General features: G+C 37.0%; 2 protein-coding genes across 3 annotated transcripts in view; both read left to right on the top strand.

The window, feature by feature from the left end:
- The window catches only part of LOC106947449 (sialidase-4-like), a 12,995-nt gene extending 5,845 nt beyond the window's left edge, over positions 1-7,150 (top strand). The window contains exons 2-3 of one of the 2 annotated variants that reach the window (XM_015032449.1): positions 4,122-4,232; positions 6,151-7,150. In XM_015032449.1, the coding sequence (XP_014887935.1) occupies positions 4,122-4,232; positions 6,151-7,086 (1,047 nt within the window). In that variant the 3' untranslated portion in view covers positions 7,087-7,150. Of the gene's footprint in view, positions 1-3,967; positions 4,233-6,150 lie in introns of those variants that run through there. The other variant, XM_015032448.1, reaches the window with a different exon arrangement.
- On the top strand, positions 162-2,112 carry LOC106947450 (sialidase-3-like). Its single transcript, XM_015032450.1, has 2 exons — positions 162-514; positions 1,000-2,112. Exons 1-2 carry the CDS (start codon positions 296-298, stop codon positions 1,933-1,935), a joined length of 1,155 nt encoding a protein of 384 aa, XP_014887936.1. The 5' UTR covers positions 162-295; the 3' UTR covers positions 1,936-2,112.
- Positions 7,151-10,682: the final 3,532 nt, after the last annotated feature.

The raw sequence follows: 10,682 nt of genomic DNA, 5'->3' as shown, positions 1-10,682 counted from the left end.
TTCGCTGTTATGTGTTGAAAACAAATAATTTTAACTCATTAACTACACATATATTCTAAGAAATATGTTGCAGACACCTAACGCACATAATAACAGAATATTACTCTAAGAAGTAATATTTCGACCACAGGAAACAGTGACTTGATAACGTCTGGGTTGTCATGGCAACAAGAAACAAACGGGAAGTAAGCGGCCATTACAAAAATCGTTTCCCAAAACAAGCAGCAAGCAGACCGTTGTTTCTTCAACGCTTTCTAATTCTTTAGTTAATCATTTTTTCTCTCCATTAGCATCCATGGGTACAACCAGTTCAAAAAGTGGTGAACAAAGAATCGAAAAACAAATCATTTTTAAGTCAAAGGACGGAGAAGTGTTCAGGATTCCTGCTATTTACTACAACGAAAATGAAAAAAAACTCTTTGCCTTTGCAGAGAAGCGGATATCCCGAGATGATTCTGACGCAGTGGCGCTGGTTATGAGTGTAGGAAAAGTGAAGAGAGAGTCGGGAGTGAAGGTAATTATGTTGTCCCATATTGTAGGCTACTGGTTCTGTTGTTCCTGGTAGGCTTTGGTTTTACATGCGTTCAATGCCGATCTTCATTTGGACTTAATCATAAAGCCATTTATTTCCTTCACAATGTCCATAGTATTGCAATTTTCATTTAGAACCAAATAAATCAGTGTGAAAACCAAAAACAGTAGAAAACCGTTTGCCCCCACGATTAGCAACTCCTGAACAGAATCAAATTTGATTTTAAGCAGCTCCACCTCCTTTCCGACATACTCACTACACAAAATGAAATAGCGGTCCTTGTAAATACGCTCCCTGGTGGAGATGATCGCATGGAAATTAAAAAAAAGAAGATGAACGACTCCTACAGATGTGCAGCAACTAATTATTTTAACAGAAAACAACCTAAGACATTAAATAAATATGTCACATGCTGTATGTATTGTTTCACTTTAGGTCCTAAATCGAATCCAATTGATCTTTTTCAGTGGTCAACGCCTAAAGAAATAATGAAGAAGTGCACCTGTGGATATCATCCGATGAACCCCTGCGTTGTGTATGAAAAACACACAGAGACACTGTTCCTTTTCTTCAACTATGTCAGTGAGACACAGTGGTTTCAGCTAAAGCATCACCTCAACATGGCACGTCTGTGCTACATCACAAAGAAGAATGACGACAAGTGGAGTGAATTCATTGATCTGACCAACCAGCTGCCTGAGATGAATAACTGGTCTACATTTGCTGTTGGACCGGGCCACGGCATTCAGACTAACAGTGGCAGAATGATTGTTCCAGCTTATGCTTACATTGGTCCGGAAGATGAAAAACCAATTTCACATGCATTCTACTTTTATAGTGATGATTATGGTAGCACTTGGAAATGTGAGGAAATGCTGTCTGAAATATCAGGAGAATGTGAGATGACTGAGGTTTTTGATAGCAGCAATGGAGAGAGCTTGATCTACTGCAATGCTCGCAGTTTGGGAAGCTATCGAGTCCAAGCTAAAATTGATAAGAGTGGTATCAGTACACTCAGAACTACTACACCCCTTGTGGAAGTACATAAAGGTTGCCAGGGGAGTGTGATTTCTTTTCCAGCTCAGACTGGAGATGCAAAACCCAGTGAGGAAAAGTGGCTACTTTTTTCACACCCGACAAATCAGAGGTCAGATTTGGAAAGACTTGATCTGGGAGTGTATCTGAACACTTCCCCAGTGACATCAGTTGGAGAATTAAATCTGGTATGGAGCCAACCGTGGGTCATTAACAAGGGACCCAGTGGTTACTCTGACCTGACTTACATTGAAGATGGCTGGTTTGCATGTCTGATGGAACGTGGAGAGAAATCTGCAAATGAGATAGCATGTCAGGTGTTCACCTATGAAGAGGTCCTGAGGGGCATTCCAAACTTCAGGACTTGAAAAAACTGTATCATTATTATTCAATAGAAGAATATCTTGTGTGGTGTATTTAGTGACACTTGCCAGCAATGCAATATAGACCTTATGTTGAATCTTTGAGCAGCTATTAAACATTCTTTTGATGAATCGCATCCAAAGCATCTTTCTGTATTAAAATTGTTTATTATATTGTTCTGATGTAATATATTAATTTTAATTGTTGTGTTTTCATTAGCTATTAGCAGAAAGCAGAAGCTAAACCATTTGTATCCTCTGCAACAAGCGTTCTAAGTTAGCAGGGCTTCATAGCCTCATTGCCTTTATTTGATTCTCTTCAGTTTGGTTTCCTTTAATGAATGTGAACAATTTTTAGCTGACTGTATTTTTATGTTTGACTTATCTTTGAATGAATGTGTTTCTAAGTGAACCCATGTCATCTTTGGGACACAATAAAGCCTAAATATCTATCTTGAAAACATCAGTGTGTGTGTGTGTGTGTAATAACCTATATTTTGTGTTTTATTTATTTATTTCAAACAGAAAAAAAGTAAAAACAAGAAAAAATAAAAATAAAAGACACTTTTTCAGAGCGTCCCCACCTGGCAGGTTTGAGTCATTATTTACTTTTATTTGTTCTGTTAACTTAGGCTTCACATTTACAAAATAAAATGTGAATTCACAGATGAGCATTAAATCTCTCCCAGTTTGACCAGAGCATTGAGAAATACAAGTCCTGCATGTTTTTATATATTCCACGAGTTTGTCACTTTTATTCCCAATAGAACCATGTTGGGATTCTTGTTCCAGGTTCTAGCAGGTTTCTGTTTCTGAGACCTGCACAGACATAATTAGCAGAGACAAATATTGTTACTTAACCTCTTTCCCCCTAAAGAGGTTAAAGAGAATAAAATATTCCATGTACTCACAAACATAAATCTCACCAATCATTTATGAATACATCATTGTAAGAAAAGGATTGCATTTTGGATAATCTCAGACACAGACTCTGTGGAACTGAAGGATGATTTTGTTAAACGTGACCTGAAAGTGTTTTCATCATTCTCGGTCAGAGTATTGTGAATGAATGTGTTCCAGGTCAGTTTTAATTTTTTTATGCTCAAACTACATGATGCAAACAAGCACTGGTTTTGAGTCAGACAGGTGGAGAATATAAAGAAAACTATTTTCTCTGAGCGTGACCAGATCCAGACATCCTCAAAAGTGTAAAAACAGAATCTCACTTTATTAAGAATAAATCCTTTTGGGAACAAAACAGATTGTAAAATCTAGTGAAATTATTCATCCTTTTAAATGATTTAATGACAATAAAACAAAGGAATTATTAAAATTGGGAATTTTCAAAGTAGGAGGTATGCCCTGCATAGAATTGTTTCTGGAACATATTAATTACAATAAAAATAAAAAAAAATAATTCCATGACCATGATTGCATATTTTGCATTTACCAGCAGTGTTTTAGCTGAGACCCTTTTTAAAGCACTATCTATGACACATTGACTTACAGTTTAGCAGAACAAATAAGACAAAATAAAAAAAATTTAAAAACTTGTTTGAAAACAAATAAAATAAAAAAAATCTGTATCTCTGATTCATTGTTCATACTGGTTTATTTAACCCCTCTGTCACTGATTTACCAAACTTAAAACATTTTTAGTACTTTGACTTTCTTCATAATTACTGTGTCTGAGTTAAACAGAAGAATTAAAATATAGTTTACATGGCAACATGGCACAAAGAAGTACAAAGAGGTGGACAATTGCCCCATCTACTGGTCGTCTTCTATGCACCACAAATCTGGAACAAACTTCTAGAAAACTGCAAAACTGAAAGTTCCTTTAAATCAAAACCCACCTGTTTAGTCGCTTTTGAGTCATTATTTATTTATTTTTGATAAATGGAATCAATATATTGATGATTTTGATGATGACACTCAAAGTGATAACGCTTCTGGATTGTCATGGCAACAAGAAACAAACGGGAAGTAAGCGGCCATTACAAAAATCGTTGCCCAAAACAAGAAGCAAGCAGTCAACACTTATCCAATTCTTTAGTTAATAATTTTTCTCTCTATTAGCATCCATGGGTACAACCAGTTCAAAGAGTGGCACACCGAGATTCGAAAAACAAACACTTTTTAAGTCGAAGAAGGGAAACGTGTTCAAGATTCCTGCCATTTACTACAACGAAAATGAAAAAAAGTTATTTGCCTTTGCAGAAAAGCGGACATCACAAGATGATTTTGACGTTGTGGCGCTGGTCATGAGAACAGGAAAAGTGAACATTAAGTCGGAAGTGAAGGTAATTATAAAAATAATATGATGATGTTTCTTGTAGGCTTTGGTACGTGCGCTCAATCAAGATTCGCTTCATGATTTGGATTTAATCATAAAGCCATTTACAGTATCCATTGTACTGCCAATGTCATGTAGAACCAAATACATGAGAAAACCCAGCACAGTAGAAAACCGTTTGCCACCTCCCTTTAGCAACGCCTGAATCGAATCACATTTGATTTTAAAGGGACCCATGTTCAGTTGAAACAATATACTTTATTTGAGAAATATTTATAATACTGTAGGCTGTTTAGTTTTTATACGTTTTAATTATGTATTGTCACAGGAGCGCCCTGTTGTTCATGCTGCAATGCATTCTGGGTATGCTTATTCCGACTACGCTAGCTACATCCAGCAAAAAGAACGATGAGTAACGTCATTAAATCTTTTCAAATTGAACTGAAGCCCGTTGAAATTCATAGGAATGTAGAAATCACAAGATGAAGCTGAGGACCAAAGAGAGGGAGAGGACAGAGTAGGTCACAGTAGGAGTTGGTGTTTTGCTGTTGCTGCTGCTGCCACCTTCAGCTTCATAAATGAAACAATGAATGTGTTTATGGCCACAGTAAAGCAGCCCGAACCAGCTCTCCATTTAAAGGGTCCAAACCTAATGAGCCCGATGGGCCTGACCCAAGTGGGTCAACAAGGGGTCTGTTTAAGTTGGTATCTATGAGAATTTGAGCTTAGCATGTATCGAACACAGTAAGAAATCCAGCAAAACAGGAAACATTACATAAGTTGCAAAAATCACCAAATTATCTTACCCTAAAATTGTGGCTGAATGAACCTTTTGAATGTAATAAATGCAAGAAGACAGACAGAGAGAGAGAGAGAGAGAGAGAGAGAGAGAGAGACTCATACCACAAGAAAAGCCCTTTTCTGGGTTGATCCATTAGTTTTCTGTTTAAAAAAAAATCCAATTTTCCTCAGTGGCCAGAAGTAGCCCCAAAAATCTAATTGAAAAAAAAAAAATCCTGAACTTGTTCTTGGCAAAAAATGGGAAAGTTCTTGGATGAAACAAAGAGGAAAAACCCAGCATGAAGCAGCAGTCATGACAGTAAATCCAAATTCTGAAACCTCAACCTTTGGCCTGATCAGGGTTCTTCGCTCTGGTTGAGTCTCATTTTTTCTCTCAAAACCTGATGGTCTTCATGATTTCTTCTACCGATGTGAACACGAAGACTGTCTCTGAGGCACAACCCCGAATGTTAGCGAGTGCTTCTCCTTTATATGTTTTTGGGTGATGCCTACGTGACTTTTTGCATGAATCGATAAAATCATCCCTCCTTACTGGAAAAGTTCTACTTTTTTGGCATTGAAACTGTTGTGAGTGTCTCCCCATAACCACCTATACTCTCTGTCCAAAACAACTTCTGCTTTTCTCACACCACATCTGAGTCTGTTCCTTATCTTACCGATGAATACATTTTATACATTTGCAAACAAAACACTATTTAAATGACAAAGACTTACTTTGTACACCACATTATTTCCCATTATTGAGGCAATTGTTCAATATTAATTCATTATTGATATTTGTGTGGAGAGAAATCTGCTACAGACGAGATAGCATGTCAGGTGTTCAGCTTCAGTTATCAAAAATCATCAGACTGCTTACAATTTTGACTTATCAATTATATTATACCCATGCAACTTAATTCAACATTCCATCATTATAACCCCGTCCCGCTTCCAACATTCTCAGTTCACAAAATGGGAGTGGAGATAAACACATGAAAAAAAAAATAATTAATGGTTCCACATATGTGAGGCAACTAATGTATTTCAACTGAAAACAACCTAAGACATTAAATAAATATGTCACATGCTGTATGTATTGTTTCGCTTTAGGTCCTAAATCGAATCTAATTGATCTTTTTCAGTGGTCAAAGCCTAAAGCATTAGTGACGAAGTGCACCTGTGGATATCGTCCGATGCACCCCTGTGTTGTGTATGAAAAACACACAGAGACACTGTTCCTTTTCTTCAACTATGTCAATGAGAAAGAGTCATGGCAGCTACAGCATCACCAGAACAAGGCCCGTCTGCGCTACATCACAAAGAAGAAGAATGACAACAAGTGGAGTAAATTCACTGAGGTGACCGAACTGCAGCCTGTGTTTAAAAACTGGTCTACGTTTGCTATTGGACCGGGCCACGGCATTCAAACTAAAAGTGGCAGAATGATTATTCCAGCTTATGCTTACTCAAAAGACAAACAACCGATTCCACATGCATTCTGCTTTTATAGTGATGATTATGGTAGCACATGGAAATGTGAGAAAATGCTGTCTAAAATGTCAATGGAATGTGAGATGACTGAAATTTTGGAAAGCAGCAGCAAAGACAGCTTGATCTACTGCAGTGCTCGCAGTTTCGGAGGCCATCGAGTCCAAGATAAGATTGATGAGAGTGGTGTCCATACACTCACAACTGTTACACCCCTTGAGGAACCACATACGAGTTGCCAGGGGAGTGTGATTTCTTTTCCAGCTCAGTCTGGAGATGCAAAAACCAGTGAGGAAAAGTGGCTACTTTTTTCACACCCGACAAAGCAGAAGTCAGATTGGGAAAGACTTGATCTGGGAGTGTATGTGAGCACTTCCCCACTAAATTCAAAAGGAAACTGTAGTGGAGAATGGAGCCAACCGTGGGTCATTAACCAGGGACACAGTGGTTACTCTGACCTGACTTACATTGAAGATGGCTGGTTTGCATGTCTGATGGAGTGTGGGGAGAAATCTGCTACAGACGAGATAGCATGTCAGGTGTTCAGCTATGAAGAGGTCCTGAGGGGCATTCCAAACTTCAGGACTTGAAAAAACTGTATCATTATTATTCAATAGAAGAATATCTTGTTATTTAGTGACGCTTGCCAGCAATACAATGTAGACCTTATGTTGAAGCAGCTATTAAATATTCTTTTGAATTAAATATTCTTTCTATATTAAAAGTGTTTATTGTATTGTTCTGATGTAATATTCTAATTTTAATTGTTGTGTTTTCATTAGCTATTAGCGGAAAGCAGAAGCTAAACCATTTGTATCCTCTGCAACAAGCGTTCTAAGTTAGCAGGGCTTCATAGCCACATTGCCTTTATTTGATTCTCTTGAGTTTGGTTTCCTTTAAGGAATGTGAACTATTTTTTACTGAATCTGTGGAATTAAAAATTATTTAGTTCAATGTAATCTGAAAGTGTTTTCATCATTCTCAGTCAGAATACTGTGAATGAGAGTGTTCAAGGTCAGTTTTCATTTCTTTATGCTCAAACTACATGTACTGTATTTTTATTTTTTATTTATCTTTGAATTTATGTGTTTTTAAGTGAACCATGTCATCTTTGGGACACAATAAAATGTAGATATCTATCTTGAAAACATCAGTGTGTGTGTGTGTGTAGCATGTTGTGTGTGTGTATGCTTTGTGTTTTATTTATTTCAAACAGACTAAAAGTAAAAATAAAATTAAAACAATTGATGATAACTTGTTATCATCAATTGGGGATGATAATTGATGATATTATCCCCACATCTGATTCTCTTCAGTTTGGTGTCCTTTAAGGAGTGACAAATAAAAGTTTGTCACTTTTATTCTCTCAGTTCATCACCAGATGGAGACTGCAATCACCTGGAGGGCAGGTCCTGGATTTCACACACATCTGCTAGCCATTTACCCTCATCAACATGAAGTATAAGAGGAGTGGGTCGCCAGCACTTCAGTGCCTGAGTGTTTGCCTGTTCTGGTACTCTGAGCCTCTCTGAGCTTTGTCTCTGTTACAGATCATTTTACATATCATGTAAAATATTACATGATCTGTTTGAAAAGGAGCAGGTAGAAGATACAGGATCTTTTGATTTCCTGCCCCTCACATATTCTTTAACTTAGAAATATTTAAATCTCCAAGCACCAGATAAATTTAAATTATTTCCACATTACGTGACACTTAGATCTCACATTCTCATCCTTAAAAGTACAATTATTTATACATTTTTAATGTCATCAATGACATTTTTGGTCTTTGAAACACTCATTCTATACAACATATTTCCCAATAAACTTCTTTTTAAAACACTTTTTTGAACAATGTATTCTATCAGGTTTGATACTTTGACTATGTCATTTATATAGAAATGGAATAATTTGAGGCCCAACATTGACCCCTGTGGAACTCCACAAGTTATAATAAATCTGATTTCTGATTACCTAATTCTACAAATTGTTTCCTTTGTCCAGTGTAGCTTCTAAGCCAGTTTAATGCTGCCCCCCTAATTCCAAATCTTTCCAGTTTTTTTTAGTAAGATGTCACATTTGATGGTATCAAAGGCTTCTTTGAGATCCAGAAATACACCATTTGCAAATTTCCTTTTATCAATACTGTCTATGATTTCTTCTGTTAACACCATCAGCACCATTGAAGTTGACCTGTTTTCTCTGAAGCCATGTTGACACTCTGTCCGAATGTTACACTTTCCAATAAAATTGCAAACATTTTTTTCTGGTATTTTAGAGAACTGACAAAGTAGGGACACATATCTACAATGATTAAAAATGTGATTATCGCCAGATTTAAATAGAGGCATAACCTTTGCAATTTTCATTGTATTTGGAAATGCTCCAGTTATGTGTTGGGAACTGGGGTTTTGGGGTCTGTGAGGAGGTCCTTCTTTTCTGCTGCCTTCTCTCAGTTCACCACTAGATGGAGACTGCAATCACCTGGAGGGCAGGTCCGACTCCTGGATTTCACACACATCATCAAGCCATTTACCATCATCAGCATGGAGTATAAGAGGAGTAGGTTGCCAGCACTTCAACCAACCTTCAGTGGGTTTGCCTGTTCTGGTACTCTGACCCTCTCTGAGCTTTGTCTCTGTGACTTCCTGGCATTTCTCAAGTTAATTCTTACCTGTAGATATCCTCTTTGTAGATATCCTCTTGTGGTGCCTTGGAATCCTTCCTTTGTATTACTTGAGTTCCTTGTCTTCTGGATTCCTCTTTGTGGCACCATGTATGTGACCCACTGTGTTGCCTGAGAACCTTTATCTCAAATGAAAGTCTCTCTGAAAGATCCTCTGGTTTCTCATGCACCGCTAGCAAAGAACCACTCCTCTTCATCCCGCTACCTGTGTATCTACCTGTCTGCCCTCTATCACAAGTCCAAACCATCAATCTCCCCATTGCATCATCTCCAGCAGACACTGGACTTCAACTCATCCTCTCCACAAATCTTACAAATCCCAGTGACCACATTATTCCCCCCTGGAGGATTCCTCTACCACGTTTGCAAAATAAAATGTGAATTTGCAGATCTCTCCTCCTTTGAGAAATACAAGTCCTGCGTGTTTTTATATATTCCACGAGTTTGTCACTTTTATTCCCCAGTAGAACCATGTTGGGATTCTTGTTCCAGGTTCTAGTAGGTCTCTGTGTCTGAGACCTGCACAGATATAATTAGCAGAGACAAATATTATTTAAAGACAATAAGTTAGTCCATGTACTCGCATACATATAAATCTCATCAATCATTGTTGAATACATTGTAAGAAAAGGATTGCATTTTGGATAATCTCTGACACAGACTTTGTAGAATTGAAGGATGATTTTGTTAAATGTGACCTGAAAGTCACATTTAACAAATCATTCTCAGAGACACACTCATTCTTGTGAATGAGTGTGTTTAAGGTCAGTTTTCATTTCTGTATGCTCAAACTACATGATGAAAAACACTGGTTTTGAGTCAGACAAGTGCAGAATATGAATAAAACTATTTTCTCACAGTGAACTGTCTGAGCGTGACCAGATCCAGACATCTTCAAAAGTGTCAAAAACAGAATCTCGCTTTAAGAAATCCTTTTGGGAACAAAACAGATTGTAAAATATAGTGAAATTATTTTTGAATTAATAGAATTCCTTTGTTTTCAAAATAAGAGTTATGCCCTAGAATCATTTCTGGAATATATTAATCACAATAAAAATTAAAAAAAATTATTCCATGACCATGATTGCATATTTTGCATTTACCAGCAGTGTTTTAACTGAGACCCTTTTTTAAAGCACTATCTATGACACATTGACTTACAGTTTAGCAGAACAAATAAGACAAAATTTTAAAAAACCACATTTGAAAAAAAAAAAATCAGTATCTCTATATCATTGTTCATATTGGCATATTTAATCCTTCAGTCACTGATTTACAAAACCTAAAACATTTTACTACTGTGACTTTTGTCATGATTACTGGGGCTGAGTTAAACTGAAGAATTAAAATACAGTTTACATGGCAACATGGCACAAAGAAGTACTAAAAAGTGGACAATTGCCCCATCTACTGATAGTCTTCTATGCACCACAAATCTGGAACAAACTTCCAGAAAACTGCAAAACTGCTGAAACACTGAGTTCCTTTAAATCAAGACTA

This window comes from Poecilia latipinna, unplaced genomic scaffold (genome assembly GCF_001443285.1).
Source record: "Poecilia latipinna isolate Pla-1442-1.1 unplaced genomic scaffold, P_latipinna-1.0 Scaffold242, whole genome shotgun sequence".
Lineage (NCBI taxonomy): Eukaryota > Metazoa > Chordata > Actinopteri > Cyprinodontiformes > Poeciliidae > Poecilia > Poecilia latipinna.
The sequence above is the reverse complement of the archived record's forward strand: the minus strand, read 5'-3'. Positions and strand labels throughout refer to the sequence as shown.

What these genes read in the sequence shown, in the direction of transcription:
- LOC106947450 (XM_015032450.1), top strand. Translation starts at nt 296, where the DNA reads ATGGGTACAACCAGTTCAAAAAGTGGTGAACAAAGAATCGAAAAACAA. An exon ending in AGAGAGAGTCGGGAGTGAAG is followed by an intron (nt 515 to 999) that starts GTAATTATGTTG and finishes GATCTTTTTCAG; the next exon opens with TGGTCAACGCCTAAAGAAAT.